Genomic DNA, 24,600 nt, shown 5'->3' on the forward strand with positions numbered 1-24,600 from the left:
TACATAATTGCTTTGAGATAATTATTTTTGGCTACAAGGATCAATAACAAGGGTGATGCCAATTTGAGGTTGGACTGGCAGTGGCTGGGCAGGTGTTGTTGCAGGAGTATTTTTTGTATGTAAGGTGGTGACGGCCTTTATGCAACGTTGTGGTTTTTGTAGAGTCTTTTGTGATAGTTTTTGTTACTAGGCATTTATGCGTAAGTGCATAAGACTCCTCTTCATGGCCTTCCCCAACCTATTTGTCAGGACTTTTTTTTTTTTTAACACAAGTGACTCCACTTTGATTCTGATAATTTTCCCATTCCCTCTTTTGATCAAGATCTTTCTCCAAAAGCGTCACTGATCAATCATCCTGTAGTTAGGTTTTGATGTCCCTCCGTGCTTGGATGGACCTGTCTTGAGTTGCTGGTCTGGTCCCATGTTGGAGGGCGTGAATGGTGGCCAGGAGTCAGTGTCAAAACCCTTTCAGCCACATTTGGGCAACAAGGGAGCTTTGAAGGGACTGGCTGTGAAGCTAAGAGACGGGGTTTCACCATGTTGGTCAGGCTGGTCTCGAACTCCTGACCTCAGGTGATCTGCCCGCCACGGCCTCCCAAAGTGCTGGGATCACAGGCGTGAGCCACCATGCCTGGCCGAGACTTGTTTCTTAAAATGTATCTAGTTTCGGCCGGGTGCGGTGGCTCACGCCTGTGATCCCAGCACTTTGGGAGGCCGTGGCTGGCGGATCACAAGGTCAAGAGATCAAGACCATCCTGACCAATACGGTGAAGCCCCATCTCTACTGAAAATAGAAAAATTAGCTGGGCGTGGTGTCGCGTACCTGCAGTCTCAGCTACTCGGGAGGCTGAGGCAAGAGAATTGCTTGAACTTGGGAGGCGGAGGTTGCAATGAGCCGAGATGGCGCCACTGCACTCTAGCCTCGTGATAGAGTGAGACTCCGTCTCAAAAAAAAGAAAAAAATGTATATAGTTTCATCTTATAGGTCTTAGGAACAGAGTAGTCCCCAATTTTAGTAATTTCATGGAACAAAGTTGGATTGGAGAAATCTAGAAGAATTCAGGACCTAGCCTAGTCTACAGGCAAATAACTAGAACTTGAAGCTAATGCACAGAGCTACCATTTATAGTTTTTATAGTGTATTATAGCACTCCAGCCTGGGCGAGAGTGAGACTCTGTCTCAGGAAAAAAAAAAAAAAAAAAGAACCAATAATGTTTTAAATAAAAATCATACAAACATTATCTTTATCAATTCCTTTTTTTTTTTTTTTAGACAGTTTCTCTTTGTTGCCAAGCTGGAATGCAGTGATGCAATCTCGGCTCACTGCAAATTCCAACTCCTGGTTCAAGTGATTCTCCTGCCTCAGCCTCCCGAGTAGCTGGGACTGCAGGCATGCACCACCACATCCAGCTGATTTTTTTGTGTTTTTAGTAGAGATGGGGTTTCACCATGTTGGCCAGGAGGGTCTCAATCTCCTGACCTCGTGATCCGCCTGCCTCGGCCTCCCAAAGTGCTGGGATTACAGGTGTGAGCCACTGTGCCCGGCTCAATTATTTAATTTTATGTAATTAATTTTTGTTCTGCTTGATTTGAATTAGCAGTTTCATAAACCTGTCAGTTTATTTATTAGAGTTGTGGGAATTTTATTTAATCCACTGGTCCTACAGTTACTAGAAATGTGTTCAAGAATACTTGTTAGGGTCTTTTCCATGAAAAGCCGTTTTGGAGTATAGCTAATTGTAAATGTTTTAAGGGACAAATCAAAACAATAACTGTGGATGACAAAACACAGGATAGCTAGGGTTAAGAACCTGACAAACATTTATTATAATCGGGAATTGCCAAGGAAATGTAGTTATTTCTTTTACACACAATGTTTTAAGATGGCAACCAGAATCACGACTGACAGCATCACATCAGGACCATTAGACTTTTACAAATTTTACATAATCTTTAAGATACATCAGTAACATATCTCTAAAAATATAGCTTTAAAGTAGATTTAACATAACAAGTAAAATATGATTGATAATGTATTATCTAATTTTTGAAACATTTGTATTGATAACATATCCATAAATGTAATTGAAAGAAGAGCTGCTATCACTGATCACCTGACAAAGTTTCCCATGGAGCAAGTAAGCCTAATCATTTCCCTATCACTATGAGATGATATGACAGATACAGTTTTTATGCTCTCCAGGGGCCTAACTGATAAATTCCCAAGTTAATTTTAGGTCAAAAGATTTAATTTAGAATTTTGATCCTGGGGAGGCCTGCCAAAGATGTCAAAAAGTTTACAGTCCTTGCTCAAGACAGGATCACAGCTCACCGTGAAATAATAGTTATTTAAGCAGAGTGGTAATCGAAAGATTTTAAAAGCAATACAGAAAGGCATGTGAAATTAAAAAAGCTTAACCCTTTTAAAGTTCAGTTTTCCTGAGTAATCAAAAATCAATTGAGGTAACACAGGAAGTTATCCTAATAAATATAAATCCTTTGTTTTTTTTAGGCCAGTTACCAAAAGGTGAAGAAAAACCTCCTGCAGTGTGATTGCACCTCCTGCAGTGTGATTGCTTTTCCTTATGGGAAGCCCACTTAGATATCTTGGAAGTTGAACCTGATGAAAGGTACTTACATTTAATCAGAAGCAGGAAGAATGTGTTCAAGATGTTGAGTGTACACTATATCACAGAGGAATATACACAAGAAAACTAATACATTGAGCGGGGAATACATGGATCTTAGAGAACGTGAGAGCCTGTGAATTTTCCTTGTTACATAGAACAATTCAGACACATCAAGAAAAGCCAAGAGTACAGAATCAAGTTACACTGGAGGAAAAGATTGCTGCTTCAGGTCTTCAAGATAAACATTTTAGCATTGGGCCATAAGAGCAGAGTTAGAACTGAAGGGAAAAGTTACAGGAGCTGATAAAAAGGTTGAAGGAGAGAGTTATCGTCTCAGCCTTATCAGGGAAGAAAGAGCTGTAGGCAGTGATGTGTAACCTGCCAGTCATGGGCTGTGAGATGGAAACAAAGTTGAGCTTCTGAGAGATGAACCTGAGAAGCTTTAAGATGAAAACTCTACCTCAAGAAGTGAAATTACCATTCGGAATGAAAAAACAACACTTCTGTCTTGAAACTAGAGAAATTAAGTGGCTTTCAGGAAAAAATATGGCAGAAATAGAAACTGTCAGCCAGGCACAGGGGCTCATGCCTGTCATCCCAGCACTTTCGGAGGCTGATGCGGGAGGATCACTTGAGCCTAGTTTGAGACCAGCCTGGGCAACATGGTGAGACCCCAGTCCTGCAAAACAATTAAAAAATTAGCCGGGTGTGGTGGTGTGTGCCTGTGGTTCCAGTTGCATGAGTGGCTGAGGCAGGAGGATTGTTTGAGCCTGAGAGGTCGAAGCTGCTATGAGTTGTGATTGTGCCATTGCACTCCAGCCTGGGTGACAGAGAGGGGTCCCTATCTCCGAAAAAAAAAAAAAAATTTGGAAATGAACCAGACATTTAATGAATATCTGTTGTTTAATTTAACATACCATAAAACTTTAAGATTTTAAATTACATAAAAAGCTTATTTATAAACACATATACCATTTACATTTACAAAATTTATTTATTTTTAACAATTATACCTAGATTATTTATTAAAACTTAGATATTAGACAAAGCTAGTCATCAGTTATTTCTCTGTTAACCATTTTTATAGCCTGTGCATATCAGGTGTTCACCTAAGAACCTTAAATATATGGTTATTTTGTCAATAACTCAGAAGATACAGCTATTTTTATTAAACCAACAATATTAAATTAGTCTTACTTATCAAAGAATTGTACAAAAAATCATTTTATTTTAGGCTGGGTTTATAGTTTTATAATCTTTGTGCTAAACCCTAATACCTTAAAACATCTAATGAAGACCAATATAAAACTGTCTGCCACAAAACCCATGCAACTGTATATTAATATGTTGGCAATTGTGCAGACATTTTTATTTTTTTCAACAATTTAAAAGCTAGTTTATTTATTAAAGACATTCTTAAGTCACATGAACTAAAATGCATTCGGGTTAATTAATACAGAGAGCAAGTTGGCACTTAATGTCATTAGTAGGTTCTTGGAAACTGTGACTGGGTGAAACAACGTCCAGCAGGTCCTCAAATGATGTCACTTTGTTCAATGCTGTTTCATTATTTTTATTTTTTTTTTGAGACGGAGTTTTGCTCTGTTGCCCAGGCTGGAGTGTAATGGCACCATCTCAGCTCGCCAGAACCCCCACCTCCCGGGTTAAAGTGATTCTCCTGCCTCATCCTCCCGAGTAGCTGGGATTACAGGTGCCAGCCACCATGCCTGGCTAATTTTTTTATTTTATTTTACTTTTTGAGATGGAGTTTCGCTTTTGTTGCCCAGGCTGGAGTACAATGGCCCGGTCTTGGCTCACTGCAACTTCCACCTCCCAGGTTCAAGTGATTCTCCTGCCTCAGCCTCCCGAGCAGCTGGGATTACAGGCGCCTGCCACCACGCCCGGCTAATTTTTGTATTTTTAGTAGAGACGAGGTTTCACCATGTCGGTCAGGCTGATCTCGAACTCTTGACCTCAGGTAGTCCGCTCACCTTGGCCTCCCAAAGTGCTGGGATTACAGGCGTGAGCCACCGTGCCTGGCCATTTTTGTAGTTTTAGTAGAGATGGGATTTCGCCATGTTGGCCAGGCTGGTCTCGAACTCCTGACCTCAGGTGATCCACCTGCCTCAGCCTCCCAAAGTGCTAGGATTATAGGCGTAAGCCACTTCGCCTGGCCAATGCTGTTTCATTTTAACATTGATGAGGAAAAAAATTGGTTTCATTATACATTGTTTTGCTCAAAGTCACAGTTTCCAACAACCTATTCACAACATTAAGTCAGGACTTACTATATTTTATATGAAAGCTCATTTATCTACGCCAATCTGGATAGAATTTAAGGGTCCATGCTAGATCTTACCATGAAGACACAACATAAAACATAATACACGTACATGTGTAAATGCACCGAAACAAATACCCACACACCGAAATATCTTACAGCTTTCATTTTAGAATGTTAGTCATGAGACAGTAAAAGATAATAAAACACAGCTGGATCCAAATTGTATTATTGACAAAATTGAAACCTGTTCACATGTCTGAACTTTATTTGCCCCGATAGGTAATCTAATGAAGATGGTGGGCGAAGATTTTGGACAAAGCAGTTTGGTTTTTAAAAATCTCTTTTACTCCCACTCTTTTGCTTTTTTCAGCTTTCAATGAGTTTAGGGTTACATTTTCAATGTTTACATTTTAGCTAGGACTGGCTGAATTGTATAAGGAAAACAAACTCTCCAAAGAGCCTTGAACTAGTAACAAATGTATCTTTTGTTTGCCCATCTGGTTTGCTTGGTTAATGTGAACAGGGAAGAATGTTAGCAGGGTTTCCTTCCTGTGTTTGTTTGGCTTTTTCTTTTTGGCCCCTGTGTGGCAGAAAAAGCAATTTTATGCCAGACAGAGACACCTTATATTATTGCTCTGAGCTCAAGATTTTGACTTGTTTGATCTGTGAGCCTTTTATGAAGATTTATCTAATTTTTTCTTTATCAATCCTTCAACTAACTTCCATTACCCCAAACAATTATTAGTCAGGCAAAACTAAATTTACCTTAAAAGAGATGATCCTTAGGCCTAGGTTGTTGGTTTTGGTTTAAAAAATCTTGGCTGGAATGCCACAAGCAGTGAGTTTTATCTCAACTCCAGTAGAAAAGTCAGCAGATTTAAAGTAAGCAGAAAAAAACAGAGATAGAGAATTTAGAAGACTCTACATGCTAACTGTATAGTTTCAGAGGTGTTTTTAGAGAATTCAGATAATGATCATTTGAGTTCTGAATGCTTCTTGATGTAATTTGTCTATTAGTTTAAAAATGTGCGTGAAAAGAAGTCATAATATACAGCTAGCTGGAGTCCCAGAAGACTTGAGAGAATCCCATTGACTTGACTTGAGAATCCCATTCTGCTTTTTATTAATCTCTCAGGAGCAAAGGAAACCCTATAAATTCTGTCAGCGGATGTCAGGAGTTTGGACAACGTTTAGATGGTGGCTTTTAACTAGCCGTCGTGTGCCCACCGTTTAGAATGTTTGTTTTTCTCTTGGAAGATTTTCAGAAACAAGGGAAAAAAGACGAATCATTTATAGACACATAACTAAACCAAAATCAGTGTAGTCACAAGCTTTAACTCAGCATGCAGATCAAACAAAATATTAAATTAGACATGCAGAAAGAAGCAAAAGTAAATTAACCAGAAAAGACACGTCTCAGAGACAGAATGTCAATTCTGCAGAAACCAGAATACTCAAACCAGCATGTCTTTATACCAACAAGGACTTTTCAGAAAAGACAGAAAAGTCTTTTATCATCCCAGTAGGGATGTAAGGCAGCCTTATAACCAAAACGAATCCAGAATAATATGAAAAAGCTGCTACCAAAAAGAGGGAGCGTGGGCCTGAGAGAAGAGTCGCCTTGGCCAAAAAGGCAAGCTGTGCCAGCAGAGTTCAGAGGGCTCAAGTGAGTACCACACACCCGTTCTAAGAATCATCACTTCCTTCCCGTAGTGATCTTTTTCCTGATTCCATTTCTGACACATTTGCATCAACCTAAATAACAAACAAAGAGGCTCTCTAAAAGAAATGATATTTATCCAGGAATAGGGCATTGCAATGGGAATATATGTGCCATAGTGAACTATGTGCCTTTTCAGGGAGGTATAGAAAGATGAAGGTTTTTAAAGGAACAATGGGGAGGATTACGTAATTGTTTTGAGTTAATTATTCTTGGCTACAAGGATCACTCACAAGGGGGATGCCAGTCTCACGTTGGACAGGCAGTTACTGGGCAGATGTCCTCGCAAAAGTGTAAGATTGCGATGGTCTTTGTGCAAGGTTATGGTTTTTATAGTCTTTTGTTACGGTTTTTGTTATCAAGCATTTATGCATGTGAATCCTCTTCATGGCGTTCTCTGGCTCTATTTGTCAGGATTGTTTTTGGTATTTTTTTTTTGAGATGGAGTCTCGCTCTGTTGCCCAGGCTGGAGTGCAGTGACGCCATCTTGGCTCACTGTAACCTCTGCCTCCTGGGTTCAAGTGATTCTCTTGCCTCAGCCTCATGACTAGCTGGGATTACAGGCACCTGCCACCACACTCAGGTAATTTTTGTATTTTGTTGGCCAAGCTGGTCTCAAACTCCTGAGCTCAAGTGATCCGCGCTCTTCAGCCTCCCAAAGTGCTGGGATTACAGGCATGAGCCACTGCACCTGGCCTGTTTTTTGTTTTTAATACAAGTGACTCCATTTTAATTCTGACAACTTTCACAGTAGCTTATCTCCAAAGGCGGTGCACCTCCTAGGATCCCAGCACTTTGGGAGGCTGAGGCAGGCAGACTGCTTGAGCCCAGGAGTTCAAGACCAGCCTGGACAACATAGTGAAACCTTGTCTCTACAAAAAATACAAAATTAGCTGGTTGTGTTAGTGCACACCTGTAGTCCCAGCTACATGGGAGACTGAGGCCGGAGGATCTTTTGAGTGGGAGGCAGAGGCTGCAGTGAGCCAAGATTGCGCCACTGCATTCTAGCCTGGGTGACAGAGGGAGACTCTGTCTCAAAAACAAACAGGTCATGTGAGAAATGGCTGATAGGTCACACCAGGCTTCTGAGAGCCCAGAATAGTTTGGGTCCCTTTCCCCTTTTCATAACATGATCATAGCACCTTTCAGTTCCTTTTCTATCACAGCTGTAATTAAGTAATTATTTATTTATTTATTTGAGACAGAGTCTTGCTCTGTCGCTCAGGCTGGAGTGCAGTGGCGTGATCTTGGCTCACTGCAATCTCCACCCCCTGGGTTTAAGCAATTTTCCTGCTTCAGCCTCCCAAGTACCTGGGATTACAGGCACCCGCCACCACGCCCAGCTAATTTTTGTATTTTTAGTAGAGACGGATTTCGCCATATTGGCCAAGATGGTCTTGAACTCCTGAGCTCAGGTGATCCCCGCCTCACCCTCCCAAAGTGCTGGGATTATAGGCGTGAGCCACCATGCCCATGCCCGGTCAATTAAGTAATTATTTAGGTTATTGTTTGTTCTTGACTAGAAAAGGACAGGGACCTCATCTGTCTATTCGTGTTGTGTTTCCAGAGTTGAGAGTTGTTCCTGGCACACACACAGTGCTCCATTAATGTTTGAAGAACAAATAAATGGGAAAACGAGGATGACGGGAGAAGAGGAGCTGAGGGCCATGTGGTTGTTCACATCCTTGAAGGAGTGTTGGGAGAGGGCTCACGCTGACCTGGGTGACGCTGGACAGCAAATCCAGGGAGATCTGACAGGAAGGAATTGCCAGGAGGTAGTTTGGAGCCAAATGCACACAGTGAGGGCCAGGGGTCCTCGGGGTGGTGACAGTTTCCTCTCGCTGGAGATGCCTCAGGAGAGACCAGGCAGCTGGCACAGAGCAGGGATTTCCACGTCATCTCATGCTGCTCTGGGCTGGAGGTAGATACTGGCTGCCTCTAGGCAAATGTGGCCAGCAGATGTGCTTTGTTTAGTCCCTCCCAGGGTTTAAGATATTTTTTCGAATTAGTTTCCAACATTTTAGAATCAGAAGTGTCGAAAGACAAAATGACAGCAAATTTAAAGATCCTAAGTAGCTTTTCTTCATGATTCTAGAATCGGGCAGTCCTCAGAACCAACAGGTTCAAAGGACTCCGGGGCTGCAACGTGGTTAGACAACATTTATGGACAGAAAGTGGAACTGAGGCGCAGAGACAGCTTGATTGGTTACAGTTTATGTTCTAGCTTATTTGAATCAGCTAACCACCTGCCAATGACAGAAGCTCACTGGCTGTGATTGGCTGAGACTCAGCTGTTTGTTACAAAAGCATCCTCCTCAATTAGGGTGTCTTCTCTTTTATGTTAACTATGCCAGGCTGCAGCTCCTTATGTAAGGACTCAAGTAGGGAGGCATCTTCAGGCCTAAACATTTAACAGAAGGTGTTGCATGAAAACGCATGTTTGGGCTGGTTGCGGTGGCTCACGTCTGTAATTTAACAGGCTCCGGGGTTGGGGACCCCTGCTCTAGCTCATAGAACTCCCTCCGACTCTCACCTTCCCGCGCCCCACGTCCCTGTGAACAGTCCGTCCCTGCAGGTACCGAGTTTCTGTTCTCCGGTCTTGTTGCTATGAAGAACCCTTTCCCTCTGCTTATGTATGAAAAGAACTTAAGAAATAATCTTTTGTTATTCCTTGAAGAGTTGCGGTTTAGGATTCAGAGCACGAATGAGATTTTGTGTAACTATTCCTTGGTGTCCTGGCTTAGAGTGTGCTTTGCTTGGTATCTCCCCCTTTTAACCCCCCTCTTCCTAATATCCACCTCACCCTCCAGATTCAGCCCAAACTCTGCATTCTGTCCCCTACCTTCTCCACTCCCCCAAGGCGAGTTAGGCACCCTTCCTCACTGTAGCACCCTGAGCTAAGGGTACCTAACTTACTGTTGGTAATTTTCTTTGCCTGTAATTTCACTGAGGGCAGGAACTGTTCCTTATTCATGTCCACACTTTTCTGCCAATAGTAAGCCTGTTTACAGTTTAGCGAATGAATGAGGATACATTGCAAAGGAAGCTTGGAAGTCCTTTATTTAACTCATGCAGACTGACTTTAAACCCACAGCACACGGGAACACGGGACATTTTGAGTAATGCTCCAAAGAGAATCTCAGAAATAGCCAAACCTTGGTTCTCATCCATTCTTGATTACAGAAATGGGGGAACACTGAGCCAAGATGCGAAATCAGGAAAGTGCTTTTGGTCCACTGGTCTAGCTGCAGTCTAGAAGCGGCTTGCGGGAGAAGCTACCAGAAAGAGCCCGGAAGGTTCCTGTCATCATTCGGGGTGGCAGAAGTTTGTCCTGGCTTTTGACCTTTTTAGGGGTCACAAGACCCTTTGGGAATGAATATACAGCTATAGCTCCTCTCCCTAGAAAAATGCAGACACCCATAGCGTTTTCCAGACAACTGCAGGGCATTCATGGACTCCCGAGGCCCATCCTTACGCCCCGACCCTCGGGAAGTAGGAGTGAATGAATGCGCTGTTTCCCTGCCCTAGGGACAAGAGGTAAACTAAGTCATTCATTCATTCACTCATTCCTTCTGTCTTGAGCCCCAGCTCAGGGCTAGCCTGGGTGCTCCCGGCCGTGGGGCTCCGCCCTCGCACGGGGCCACGAAGCGGGGCCACCCCCCTCGCCGCGCGCCCGCGGCCCCGCTTCCACCGCACCGCGCCGCGCCCTCTTCCGCCGTGAGAGTCGCTTCCGCGCACGTGATCTCGGCGTCGCGCTCTGATGAGTTTTCCGCGGCCGGCCGCTGCTGAGCCGCTGTCGCTCCGGCTCCGGCTGCGGCTGCCGCTGCCGAGGCTGCTGCGCGGCGCCTGGCGGGCTCGGGACGCGCGGGCCGGGGCCGAGGGCTCTGGGCGCCGAGATGGAGCCGTGAGTCCCCGGCCGAGCGGGCGGGCTGGCTGGGTCTCTGGACACTCCGGCCGAAAGTTGGGGCTCCCTGGCTCCCGGCGCCGTGCCGCAGGGTCCCTGGCGCCCACGTGGAACTGGGGGCAGGGAAAAGGGCGCTGAAGGGGGCTTCGCGGGCGGGTCAGGCGGAGGTGTTTGCGCGGGGCGAGAGTAGACCGGGGCCGGGGCTCCCTCCTGCCTGCCCGCCCGGCCGCGGTTAGAGACCGGGATGCGGTCGGGGTTCCGGGACGGGGCTGCGAGCCACAGCGCTCACCGGGGGGCCGAGAGAACCGGGGGCGCTGCGGCCCTTCCCCGGCGGAGGGTGGCCGCCCGCACGGAGTCCCGCCGCCTCCCGGGCAGCCTCTCCTGCCGGAAGGGCCCCGCCCCGTCGTCCCCTCGGTATCGAGAGCGCCCCGCGCTGCCCTGCGGTCTCGCCCAGCGCCGGGTGCGAGGCTCTCAGAGGCGATTGGTGACGTGGGCACCGGGGAGCCTGCCGCAACAGCCCCTTTGGACTCGGGGTGTCGAGTTTTATGAGTTTTATGCGTTTTACGATCTGCTGACTTTGGGCTTTTTTTTTTTTTCTTTACCTCTTTGAAGTCCAGGGTTTTTAATGAGGAAAAACCTGTCTGGGGCCTCGTGGACGCCATCCCTAAAGCTTGCTTTTGACCCAACAGTCGCCTAGGTGTCCCCCTGGGCGCATCTGGAAAAGAAGGAGACGGAGTTAACCAGAGGGTTAGCGCCGCGTGGAGTTGCAGAAAGTCCGGGAGAAGGAGTGGCCCAGCTGTGCAGCCGCGCCTGGCGCAGGAGGCTTCCAGGGCCGGCTCCCTGCACTGAAGGCAGCCTCCGAGGGGCCTGGACGCGCTTCTTGGCTTTTATGCGGTTTTTGAGGCAGAAAGGTTTTGCTTTGGATCTTTGCTGATTTCTCTGGCTGTGGACGTGGTCAGAGAAGTGACACCCAGGCTTGTTGCCTCAGCGCAAGTGCCTGTGACAGAGATCTGTTTTTCCTTCTGCTTCCTTAGAAGTTTCTGACTTTGGTATGTTGCTTTAGCACCTCTTGGGAAACTGGAATGGCATCAAATATCAGACCTATGTGGATGTTTTAAAGATTTTAAAAGCCAAGTGGAGGTAGGTTAGCAGTATTGCCTCTGCACAACTCCAGAGGGCAGGATTCTTGTGCGGCCTGTGTAAATAATACTGCTTGGAACGGTGTCTTGTGGAACTGTGGCCTTGTAGCAGAGTGACAGCTGCGTGTTATAGGAGTTCTCTCACGCGCTGCCCCTTGGAGCTGCATAGGTGGGCTGGGTGTGCTTTTTCAGTAGGAGAGAGGCCGGGGGCCTGAGGTGGTGAGGGCCTTGGCCAGGACAGGGATCTTCTGCCAGGATCCTGGGCTGTTACAGGACAGGGAACTAGACCAAAGAAAGCAGTTGACCAAGGAAAGGTCCCGAGGAGGACAAGTAAAACACAGCTTGAATTTTGTGCGAGTTTGAGGCCTCCCCCTGCAGCTGTAAGCGCTTTGTGCCTCAGGCTCTGTGGAGCACTAAGAGGGTTAGGGAAGAGGGAGGGGGATGAGGGTATCTGGAAATCAGCCCACCACCATCGGCCAGCATTCCAGGCACCTACCTGGAAACTGAGAAAAGTTTGGTAGCAGATAAAACCCTCCTAAAAAACAAGCCTGAAAATCCGAAGTGCGTCCTGGACTTAGGTGACTGAGTGTTCTCTGTCCTTGTCTGGTGTGCCTGAGAGCCCAGAGGTGAGAAAGAAGAGAAGTCCAGGTAAAGAATGGGAGAGAACAGAGCCGCTTGGAGGAGTAGGGGCAGCTCCACCACTCTGCTTACGGTGTGTAGGGGACCGTCCCCCTGCAGACCCTGGCCCTATGACCTCTGACTCTCATTCGGCCCAGCCTGCTCTTTAAAAATGTAGGAGAGATTGCCATCAAAACTCATCAGCAAAAAAGGTTAGCAGTTCTTACAGTTTTACCTTGAACTCTCCTGCAGTCTCCATTCCTTCTCTGATGATGCTAGGGACGGGAGAGGTGCTAGGAGTCTGAGGACGGTGTGGGGCGTCTCATTTGCTAACCTGACTTGTTTCAGCTACAGGGCTGCACGGAGTTGAGACTCTCATGCTCACATGTTGCTTTGGTCTTACTTTAGCATTTCTCTGCAAATTTAAATAAGGCTGTTTTTGTGTGTGTGTGTGTCTTGCTTGGCACGTGAAGCCATTTTTTAGTGTGTATTTTATGTGTCTTTTTCATCCTGGGGGCATTTCAATGTAGAAGTGTATTAATTAGAACCACCTTCAGCTAGCAGCAAAGCGTGGCACAGACAAATTAAGTATCCTGGAGCCCTGCTGTGGTTTCAGGGTCCTGGGCCTCCTGAGTCTCCCAGTGCTTTTGAGGGCACACGAGGCTTGGGTCAGTATCCTATTCCTGCAACCATTTAATTATTTAGGACTTTGTCTCATGGAATGGTTTTTTGTTCTGACCAAAATGATCTCTAGAAATAGTAAAAGATAACTGTGAGTGTTCACCATGTAGCAGGTGCCGTCGTAAGCACCTTACATCCATTGTTTCGTGGAATCCTCACTATCACCTTTCCTGAGGAAGGTTCTTTTTTCCCCATTTTGCAGATGAGGAAACTGAGGTATGAAAAAGACAAGTGAGTTTTTCAAGGCTTTAGAGCTGAGCCCAAACCCTGGGCCGCCTGGCTCTAGAGCCCACACTCCTGACTGCTGTACTCTGCTCCTCTCAATAACAGCTGACAGTTCATGGTTACTTAGCAAGGGTTTTCACGTCACAACGGATTTAATTGCCACAGCATTGCTAGGCGGTGGGTTCCCTAGTTTCCTGAATTTTCAGAAACGGGATGTTTTGTTTGTTTGTTTGTTATTTTGAGACAGAGTCTCGCTCTGTCACCCAGGCTGGAGAGCAGTGGTGCGATCTCGGCTCACTGCAACCTCTGTCTCCCGGGTTCAAGTGATTCTCCTGCCTCAGCCTCCTGAGTAGCTGGGCTTGCAGGCAAGTGCCACCATGCCCGGCTAATTTTTGTATTTTTAGTAGAGACGGGGTTTCACCATGTTGGCCAGGCTGGTTTCGAACTCCTGACCTCAGGTGATCTACCTGCCTCAGTCTCCCAAAGTGCTGGGATTATAGGTGTGAGCCACCACGCTTGGCCAGGAACTGGGGTTCTTGAGAGGTAGAGTAACTGCCCCAGGTTACCCTGCAGTGGATAGGTCCAGGCAGCTGGCCCCCAGCCCAGGTTCCTAACCACCAGACCGCACTGCCTGGAGCCTCCTGCTAGGGCCAGCGCTGCTTGTGCTGAACTGGGGCTCACTGGCCAGCGTTTGACCTACTTCCTTGTTCCCTGTGGCCTGGGCAGGGTATTTGCTGAACTGACCAACATGCTCCTGTGTGTGAGTCACTGGGCTTGCAGTCTGGAAAGGATACACATGAACTCACCGGTCCTTGGGTAGCTTAGCACATTGTTTATTAAATTGTGTTTTGAGGTGGTTAGGCCTTGAATGTTCACATAATAGCTTTGCGAACTCTGTTGCTCAGGCTGGAGTGCAATGGTGCGATCTCAGCTTACTGCAACCTTTGCCTCCCAGGTTCAAGCAATTCTCCTGCCTCAGCCTCCCAAGAAGCTGGAACTACAGGTGCACGCCACCACACCTAGCTAATTTTTGTATTTTTAGTAGGGACATGGTTTCGCCATGTTGGCCAGGCCGGTCTTGAACTCCTGACCTCAGGTGATGCACCCACCTTGGCTTCCCAAAGTGCTGGGATTACAGGCATGAGCCGCCGCGCCTGGCTTGTACTTAACTCTTGAATAGCTAGAGAAATGACTTATAAGATACCCAAGTTGGCTGATTGAAATTTTAGAGTTCCTATCCTGCTCCCTTTGAGAAGTTTGTTTTCAAAACCCATTAGCTGGTAGGTTACTTGAAGAGGAAAGATTTTAGTGAGGGGCCAAAGAGTGAATGTGAGGGAGTGGTGGGCCTTCTTTCTGCCCCAACCTCCACATGCTGGGTGTGCATTTGTGGGTTCCAGTCCCACCTCCACACCCTGCTGCCTGGGGCCTCAGTGGGCCTGCATCCTCTCACCCCAGCCTGTGTTTTCCCACCTGTGAAATGGGCCGATGTGCCTGTCCTACAGGGAAGCTCCCAGCCTGGTACCAAATAGGTGTTCAGGAAATGCCAGCTCCCACCTCTGCGGCAGCCAGCTGGAGGGGAGACTTCATACAGTGGGGTCTTTGAAGATGTTGTTAGAATGAAATCCAAAATGCTTTCAAACAGAAAAAGTAGAGGAGAAAAAGCACAGCCATCATTTCTAATAGCTAGCCTGGCTGAGTTCTTGCCACGCTGTTCTGACCACTGTGTTTATGATTCTACTCGCACCTGCCAGCAACTCTGTGAGATGAATCTTCTGCCTCTCTCCATTTTGCAGATGAGGAAACTGAGGGTCTGGGGAACTGTTTACTTGCCTGCTGTCCTGTGGTCAGGAAGTGGGGAGCCAGGCTGTCAGGCAACAGGCCGGCATTTTGGGCCAAAGGAGAACAGATTATTTTTATACAGATTGGAAAAATAAAAACAACAGTGTGAGAATGGGCTGGGAGATTTAAAGTCCCCGACTACTGCTCAGATCCTAATTTGTCAATTCTCATGTGGGAGATCCCGGCATGAGTTGAACAAGCAGCAGGATGTGTAGTACCAGAAGTTCTCAGTCTTACCCGCCTACCATCGTGGTGGTTTGCGGAGACCGAGATGAAGGCGTCTCTCACACCCCTTGGGCCCCTGCTGCGGATGCTGGTGTTGCTGGGTTCTGTAGAAGTGGGAATGCTGGTGCTGGCCTTCCTCACATCTCTGTCCCTCTCGCTGCAGGACAGCAATTTGAGGTGTTCTCACGACCTCTGCTTACCCGGATTGTATCTGTTTTGTGGTTCTGTGCAGCAGTCCTAGGGCAGCTGAGTGCTTGTGGACTGCTCGCCTCCCCTGCCGTGCCCTCCTGGCCCTGCTTTCTGAACCCCTCATGAGCCCTATGTGGGAGGGGTAGGCACTTAGTGGGCAAAGTTGTGTTGGTGCTGTGGTCCCGAGGTGCTCAGTGCATCTAGTGGGGACATGGCTTTACAGCTGGCCAGGCCTGAGCAAGCATTGTGGCCTCAAGGACCAGGTCCCAGGGAGAAGGTTTTCTGGATGGGGCTGCCAGGAACTGCTGTGCCCCAGCTACAGAAGCAGAGGGCCAAAGCCAGAGCCACAGACAGCAGGAAGAGACAATGCTGGGGGGAGGAAGTTCAATGTTGCAATTCAGTGGTTCACTTACCATTTACCATTGCAGGGAAAATAGGAGAACATGGAGGAAAATAGAAAAAAACAGGGAAGAGTGAGTTAGTAAAAATGAGAGGCATCGAAAGTTACTGGACCTGCTCCATTCCTGAGGCTCAGTGCTGGCCTCTGGGGGTGGGAGGGGAGCTGCAGGTGTGGGGAGGGTGTGGGGTGGATCCACAGTGGAGCCCCTGCAATGAAATCCTGAAAACTGGTGCAGCGTGTCCTGCGGGCGAGTGGACAGTTGCTTTCCCCCACAGAGCCTCGCGATGGGGGCGGGGGTGGAGTGACCTGTCAGTGGCCGCAGGATGGGCAGTGCTCCACAGCAGGGATGCCTGCTGTCTTGTGTTCTGAAAGGACAGTTCCCGGCACCTCGAGAAAGGAGGTTTTCTATGCCTATGTGACTTTGTATGTTGAGTTTTCTTCTAAATTTTGTTTTATTTCTGGGGTGTGTGTACTGGTGGAGAACTTTGGATTTAGTAGAATATCTGAGGTGAATCTAAATAGATTCTTCACAGTCTCCTGGCTTGTGTACCTGGACGGTTGGAGTTGTTGTGTCCTGAGATGGGCCAGGCCACAGGCACAGGACCAGGGGTTTGGTGTGAGGCAGGTCACGTGTGAGGTACCTGCTTGATAGCCAAACGGGCATGCCAAGTGGTTGAGTAGGGGTCTGGAGTTGAGGGGAGAGGACTGGGCTGAGGTCTAGAGCAGGCCATTGTTCATACCTGCATCCTCTCGCAAGCCCGAGACAGGATGAGATTACCAAGGGAGTGAGAGTAGAGAAGGGGAGGGGACAGAGAGCAGTGTGTCCGAGGATGATGATGGTGAGGGAGGTGATGGGGTGAGGAAGATGATGGCGAGGAGTTGATGAGGGAGGTGATGGTGAGGGAGGTGATGGGGTGAGGGAGGTGATGGGGTGAAGGAGATGATGGGGTGAAGGAGATGATGGTGAGGAGTTGAGGGAGGTGATGGGGTAGAGGGAGGTGATACGGTGAGGGAGGTGATGGTGAGGAGTTGAGGGAGGTGATGGGGTGGAGGGAGGTGATACGGTGAGGGAGGTGATGGTGAGGAGTTGAGGGAGGTGATGGGGTGGAGGGAGGTGATACGGTGAGGGAGGTGATGGTGAGCTCATGAGGGAGGTGATGGGGTGGAGGGAGGTGATACGGTGAGGGAGGTGATGGTGAGCTCATGAGGGAGGTGATGGTGAGGGAGGTGATGGGGTGAAGGAGGTGATGGGGTGAAGGAGATGATGGTGAAGAGTTGAGGGAGGTGATGGGGTGAGGGAAGTGATACGGTGAGGGAGGTGATGGTGAGGAGTTGAGGGAGGTGATGGTGAGGCTGTGGAGAGACCGACGGAAGTTTTCCAGCTCCTGTCTCATTTGGATTAGACACTCCACAAACCTCACCTTGCTTGGAAGCAGTCTTTTGGGAAAGAAAAGATGAATAATGAGGGGAGACCTGGCTCACGGTGATTTGCATTATGGATGCAATTTTGGGGATAGGCATTCCAGTAAAGGTGTGTTTAGTTTTTCTAGGAAACACATCTGTGATATTTTAAAGCACCTGTGAAAGTGAGATTAATTTAGAAAGGGCCCAAAGAGTCAAGGGGACCTTCAGGGGACAGTTTATTTCCTTGCCTTTGACAGATCTTCCAAGGGCCCCGTGGCTCTAGGCAGGCCAGAATTTGCGAGTGTATTAGATGCCTCTTGTGAAAAGCTGCATGGGCCAGGAGGGGAAACTGACATGTGGCCCCAGCAAGAAGAAGAGACAGTGTTGAGAGCCGGCAGGGGTTTTCTAGGAAGTCTTCCTGGCCTGGGTAGCTGGGCCGAGGACTTCCTCAGCTGGCATGCCGACCCGGCTGGGCAGGTGGGGAAGCATGGAGCCCCTTGCCTAGCATCTCTCCACCAACTTGAGGGAACAACACAAACGCTTTTGGAATAACGAATGGAAGTTGAGTTTGGTAGATGATTTTGTATGCCTCCCACGTGCCAAGCCGTTCGCCGTCAGGCACTCTGCTGTGTAGTGCAGACCGCATCTGTTGTAATGGTTTCAACTGTGGGCAGCCGTGAGAGATGGAGGGTGAGGGAACACTTCAGGGAGAAGGTGGGACACAGCTGAACCCTGGATGCTGGGTGGGATTGAGGTAGCTTTGCTGGGAGAAGAGAGAGCATCTTAGATCAGCAGAGCGCTGTGTGAGTGGGCCAGCCTGGAGTCTGGCTTGACCCTATTGGGCAGCATCATAGAATTGAAGCTCTGGAGTTGGATGCGCGGGTTTCAGTGTTGCACTTAGCAGCCTTGTGATCTAGGGCAAGTAATGGAACCTTCCTGAGTCTGAGCTTTCTCATCTGAAAGGGGTTGCAGTAGTACCTATCTCAGGGCTGTGATGACGGAGGGAGCGCGTATAATTCACATAGGATATGTGCAGGGTGGCAGGAAGGCTGGAGAGGGATTGTGGGGAGGGATCTCGGGGACTTTGAAAGGCCTGTCTAAACTTGATGGAGTTGGCTGCGGGGCACTGTACGCTTCCTGAGCAGGGCGAGGCTGTTAAAGTGCTGTAATGGCACAAAGGAAGGTGCGTTTGGAGGTGATGGCAGCAGCTGGCAGGAGTTTTTGGGGCCTGAACAGTGGGACTGGTGTGCTGGGGATGAAGAGGAACTGGGGAGCAAGGACTCAGCTCTTCCTGGCTGGCTGAAAGTGTGGAAGGAGCGAGAGAAGGGCATCTGAGATGGTGCCAGGTTTCAGGGTACGAGAATGGAGAAAGGGTGGAGGCAGGAAGTGGGCAGTGGAAGCGGGCTTTTCAGTAATGTTATTTTGTTTTTTAGCTCAGTTTGAAACCTTTTGACCTTGAAGTACTGTAGGGCTTCTAGGTGAAAACGTGTTGGGCTACGCTGCTTCAGAGTCGGGTAGGGTGGGCAGGGAGGATGGCTCCCGAAGGCAGGAAGGACGGAGAGAGAAGCAGCAGGAGATGAGCTGGTGTTGGAGGACTGGTGCGAGGGGTGGCAGGAGTCTAGGACTAGAGGTTTCAGGAAGCACACGGGGACGACAGAGATGAGGAGAGGGAAGGCCTGGGATCAGGGACCCCCAGGGACCCTCTCCTGTTCGTAGGCTGTGCATATTTTCTGCATCACAGACTTGCCTCTATGTGTTTAGAAATATCCTCCCTTGGGGGACTGATCAGAGAGGGCCATGGGCTCTCTCGGTCACTGAGACTTACTCGGTCACTGGTCTAGGTTGGCTTGATGTTAGAGACCTGTGAGCATTTCAGCAGGAGGCAGAGCTGCCAGTGGGTTTCTGTTGCAGAACAGGAGCCGTGTTCTGAAGCGACTGGGGACTCCAGCCGCTGTGGTCACTGAGCTGGTCTCACAGCAGGGGGCTAGGTTAGTTCTGGCAAAGACACCTCCCCTCTCCCATCTTTACCTTGGCTTCTCAATGTTTTGTTGTTTTGCCCATGAGCAACAGTTCTAGAGCTATGATTGATCTGAAACGGGGTCTTGTTTCTGAGGTTTCTGAAGTCTCTGGTTTTTTTGGCTCAAATCTTTTTTATTTTAATTTTTTAGTGACAGGGTCTCGCCCTGTTACCCAGGCTGAGTGCAGTGGTGCAGTCTTAGCTCACTGACTACAGGCATGAGCCATGCTGGGCTGTTTCAGAACTTTTAGATTGGAAGTCGAGAGCGGAAAGAGTCGCAGAGGGGAAGGCATTGATCATCACGCAGAATTATCCTGTCCTGGGTGCTGCCTTGGCCCATGATAGACCTGCAGGCTGCAGAGGGTCCCAGGACCCTAGGCCCTCCAGTGAGGATGCCTGCTTGTCAGGAAAATGAAGACAGCGGAAGCCAGGGCCTGGCGCCCACCCTCTCACCCACGAGCCTGTTGCAGCACAGGCGGTTATACCCAGCTTACACTTGCTTAAGAAGACAGATTATGTTGTTTTCTCTGTGTCTTTTTTCCTTTGAGTTGGATGACTTGATTGTTAAACCAGGAAAATTTCTAATAAGTTGGACTTAAGTAGAAGTTTTCAGGAAGGGGAGACAATGGATTTTATTGAGCCTTCTGAGAGAGACTGGCAGGTGCCTGGGGCGGGTTGTGCCCTCATGCCCTTTCTTTTTTTTTTTTTTTTTAAATTGAGACAGGGTCTTGCTCTGTCGCCCAGGCTGGAGTACAGTGGCATGGTCTAGGCTCACTGCAACCTCCACCTCCCGGGTTCAAGCGATTCTCCTGCTTCAGCCTCCCAAGTAGCTGGGATTATAGGCATGTGCCATCACACCTGGCTAAGTTTTGTATTTTTGTAGAGATGGGGTTTCACCACGTTGGCCAAGGCTGGTCCCGAATTCCTGACCTCAGGTGATCTGCCTGCCTCGGCCTCCCATGCCCTTTCTGGGATTGCTGGCGTGAGCCACCGCACTCAGCCTCTCATGCCCTTTCTTAAGGCCTCTTTTTGCAACGTTCCTTCTCATTTGCTAAATAACTGTGCTAGTAGGGGGTCAATAATGTGTTTTTGAAATCAAGATTTAAAATATAGTTATTCTGGTTTTCTCTGCTTCCAAGTAATTTCTCTTGTGCTTTCAGCCTCTGCTTGGGGAGTTCTCGGAGCTCCATAGTCTTGGGACTGTGGCTGCCCCTGGGGGATGGGACCTCCGAGAACGTTATAGTGGAGGAACTCAGAAATAGCAGTGTCATTGTTTAAAAGCTACTTGAGCTTTACAGCAGAGGGCCAGAGATAGCAGAGTGTTTCCGTACACTTTTTTTTTTTTTTTGAGATGGAGTCTTGCTCTGTCGCCCAGGCTGGAGTGCAGTGGTGCAATCTCAGCTCAATGCAAGCTCTGCCTCCCGGGTTCACACCATTCTCCTGCCTCAGCCTCCCGAGTAGCTGGGACTACAGGTGCCCGCCACAAAGCCCGGCTAATTTTTTTTTTTTTTTGTAGTTTCGGTAGAGACAGGGTTTCACCGTGTCAGCCAGGATGGTCTCGATCTCCTGACCTCGTGATCCGCCCGCCTTGGCCTCCCAAAGTGCTGGGATTACAGGCATGAGCCACTGCGCCCGGCCCCGTACACTCTTCTTCAATTCACAGGTGGGGAAACAGGTCTGGAGACAGTATATGTGCCCAAGATGCTGCAGCCCTGCCCTCTGCACCCACACTCCGCAGAGGTAGCTCTGAGACAGCGCTGCAGGCTCCAACCTACACCAACTCCTCTGGGCAAGCCCTGCGGCTTCCCCTCAGGGGGGCACTTCACATAACCTGGCGCATTTATCAAAATGAAGACGTTGACCTTGGTGCAGTACTGTTAACTGAACTAAAGGCTTTATTTGCATTTCCCCACCATCTAGTCCATTTAGCTTTGTGTCATTTTTTTTTTTTAACTGAAAAGGCCCTGAGCAGCTGTAGGAATCTTCCATTCTGCAGTATTTTGTTTGTTTGTTTGGTTGGTTTTTTTTTTTTGAGACGGAGTCTCGCTCTGTCACCTGGCTGGAGTGCAGTGGTGTGATCTCGGCTCACTGCAACCTCCAACTCCCTGGTTCAAGCGATTCTCCTGCTTCAGCCTCCTGAATAGCTGAGATTACAGGCATGTGCCACCACACCCAGCTAATTTTTTTAAAATTAATTAATTAATTTTTTTGAGATGGAGTCTCGTTCTGTCGCCCAGGCTGAAGTGCAGTGGTGCCATCTTGGCTCACTGCAAGCTCCACCTCCCGGGCTCGTGCCATTCTCCCGCCTCAGCCTCCCAAGTAGCTGGGACTGCAGGCACCCGCCACCGCGCCCGGCTAATTTTTTGTGTTTTTTAGTAAAGACGGGGTTTCACCGTGTTAGCAGGATGGTCTCGATCTCCTGACCTCGTGATCCGCCCACCTTGGCCCCCCAAAGTGCTGGGATTATAGGCATGAGCCACCACGCCCGGCCATCTGCAGTGTTAACGTATTAAACACACCATGCTTAAACTAAGGAATAGACTTGACACCTGGGTTAACTGCGGAAGGTCAGAGGAGACACTTCTTTCCGGGCCAGCCTTCACACTTTGCAGGGCTTGCCCAGAGGAGTTGGTGTAGGTGGGAGCCTGCAGCGCCGTCCCAGAGCCACCTCTGTCAGTGCAGGTGCAGAGGGTAGGGCTGCAGCATCTTGGGCACATGCACTCTCTCCAGACCTCACTTTCCCCACCTGTGAATTGAAGGTGTTGAGTTTGCTCCCTGAGGTCATTCCTATGGCTCCTGGGCCTCTGAGGATCTGTCAGGCCCCAGAGCTGAGTTGGGGCCAGGCCACCTCCTTCCCCAGCTCTCTTGTCTCATGTTTGTGGGTGAGTGTTTGCACCGAGTCCCGGGGCAGCTGTGGAGCCACCTATTCTTTATTTCTTCACCCAGTGACCCTGGTCTGTGTGCTCACTGCCCAGGTGGCCACGCAGGCCCTGCTGGGGGCAGCGGGCCCGGCCTTATCAGAGCCACGTCGCAGAGGTGTTGACTCACGGCCTCACCCTGGCCCTGGGACGGGCCTGGCAATGACTTCCTGCTCTGCAACTGCAGTCTCTCAGGCGTGTGCTGGGGGGATGTGGGCACGCAGGCCCGTGTGAGCTTTGGACCGTGAAGCCAGTAACCTTCCTGCCGGGCCAGGCTGAGCCTATGTCCATCTCCCTGGGTGGGCGTGCGGCTGCCTGTCCCTGAGGTGAGGTGCTCGGGCTCCTTCCCGCTGGTCTGGCTCCCAAGACCAGAACATGCGAGGACAACAGAGAACACAGAAGAGAGAGCAAAACAGACAGCGCCGCACGTCCCTCTGGTCTGTGGGTCTCCTCCTCAGGGCACAGGGCGGGGGCCGGCCACACCCCTTTTGTCGATGGTTTGACTGCACAGCCATGCACAGCCATGCTCGTGCATCCCGTGCTGCTCAGAGAAGCAGAGCTGTGCCTTGCGACAGAGACCGAGTGTTCCCAAAGCCTCACATGTACTACCTGGGCCTTTACAGAGTTTTCTTTTGTTTGCTGGCCCTTGATACAGGATGTTCTAAAAGAAATGATCCCTGCCTCCTGGAGTTTTCCTGTGACTGGGCGGACACCTGGGAGGGCGAGTGAGTTTCCCTGTCTGTGTAAATCACAGAAACCTGCACGGCAAGGCAGCGTCCGTGTTGGGTGGCACAAGGGGAACCTGAAGTTGTGGAGGACTTGGGATGTGGGCTTGTGGGAATGGCAGAGGGAGGAGTGGGCTTGTGGGCTTGTGGGTTGTGAGGTTGTGGGCATGTGGGAATGGCAGAAGGAGGAGTGTGGTGCTGGCAGTACCTGGAGCTTCGAGTGGGGCCTGGCAGTGTCACCCCCATAGGCCGTGTGCTTGTGGGTGTGCCAGTGTGTGTGCGTGTGTGTATGTATGTGTGTGCATGAGGTGAGTAGTGGGATCTGGCCACTGCCTCTGTGGCAGTGACCCCTGGGGGGCCTAGGAGCCCCCCTAGTGCATTCTCCTCGAGTGTGGGGTTGGTGTGCCGCGTGCAGACCGCGGTGGCTGGTGGGTCCACAGACCCTCTAACCCGGAACGTGCAGGAACGCGCAGCTCCTGAATTGGCCGCTGAGGCTGTTTTGTCAGGAGGTTACCTGGTGGCAGTGCAGGCCCACTTCAGAAGTGAGGGGCTGGGAGGGGAGGTGGGCAGTGTCGTGTTGCTGCAGGGCCGCTTTCCTGTGACCTCCGGGCCTTCCCCTGACCGTCCCTCACTGCTGGCTTCTGCCCCCAGGCTGGCGCCCATGCGGCTCTACACGCTCTCCAAGCGCCACTTTGTCCTCGTGTTTGTCGTCTTCTTCATCTGCTTTGGCCTGACCATCTTCGTTGGGATCAGAGGTAAGGTTCGGTTTTTACTCAGTGAATCTTTTGCCATGCGCGGTGGCCCTGGCGTATTGCTTTCGGTCAGCCCAGCTGTGCCCCTATCTCCCACTGCTAAGGGCCCCAGCGTGGAGGGAGAAGTGTCCACAGGGTGGATGGGGTCCCAGCCCTGCGCTTCTAGCTGCTCTGTCTCTTGTAGGGGAGGTGTGCAGTAAGTAGCCCCGAGTGACCCTGGCCATGCCCTGTGCAGCAGCCAGGGGCAGCCTTGACCACATGCCTTCATTGGCCAAGCAAATGTTTCTAATCTGCTGTGCACGAGACCCAGCTGGGCGCTGGTGCGTCCAGAACATGCTGCCTGGTTGGGGAGACAGGCCACGGAAGAGCTCTGATGCAGCTGATGGGGTGGAGAGGAGAGTGGGGGGCTGATGGCTGTGAGCATGGGGCGGGGTGGCTGTAGGAGCAGTGAGATCATCTAGGCCAATCCCCTTTCTCATGGATGGAGAACCTGAGAAGCCAAGTGGTTTTCACAAGGTTCCCAGAGACCCAGGTGTCTTCAGCCCCGTGCACAGGGCAGGCAACCAGGAGCCTGACTTGTTTGGAGAGAATCTGTTCCTCCATTGCTTTGTTTCCCTCTTAAATAAAATATCTTTTTTCATAAGGGTGATTTCTGGTAGATATTATTTAATTGATTGACTTAATACTAAAGTGTGAATGGCAGTTAGGCTTAACCTGTCCCAGAGGCAATTTGTGCCTCAAAAGGTTAGTTTCTTACCCAAAACTGGGTTGGTAAATGGACGAGGAAGCTGGGGGAGAGTGCTGTTTATCTGATGGTGATGGTGATAATAGCAGCTGTAGCCAACTTCTTTTCTTTCCCGTTAAGTCATCAAGAAATAAAAATTACATTAATTACAGCACAAGATATATCCATGATCTTACTTGATTTT

At 49.3% G+C, this 24,600-nt stretch overlaps 1 protein-coding gene across 5 annotated transcripts in view; it reads left to right on the forward strand.

Moving 5' to 3' along the window:
* TMEM181 (transmembrane protein 181) overlaps positions 1-24,600 on the forward strand; it is a 97,943-nt gene that overhangs the window by 13,262 nt on the left and 60,081 nt on the right. The window contains exons 1-2 of one of the 5 annotated variants that reach the window (XM_054686464.2): positions 10,362-10,539; positions 23,571-23,674. The exons of 1 other annotated variant lie outside the window; for it this stretch is intronic. In XM_054686464.2, the coding sequence (XP_054542439.1) occupies positions 10,532-10,539; positions 23,571-23,674 (112 nt within the window). In that variant the 5' untranslated portion in view covers positions 10,362-10,531. Of the gene's footprint in view, positions 1-10,361; positions 10,540-22,473; positions 22,920-23,570; positions 23,675-24,600 lie in introns of those variants that run through there. 3 more of the 5 variants (XM_054686465.2, XM_054686463.2, XM_009452313.4) reach the window with 3 other exon arrangements.

Source organism: Pan troglodytes, chromosome 5 (assembly GCF_028858775.2).
Source record: "Pan troglodytes isolate AG18354 chromosome 5, NHGRI_mPanTro3-v2.0_pri, whole genome shotgun sequence".
Lineage (NCBI taxonomy): Eukaryota > Metazoa > Chordata > Mammalia > Primates > Hominidae > Pan > Pan troglodytes.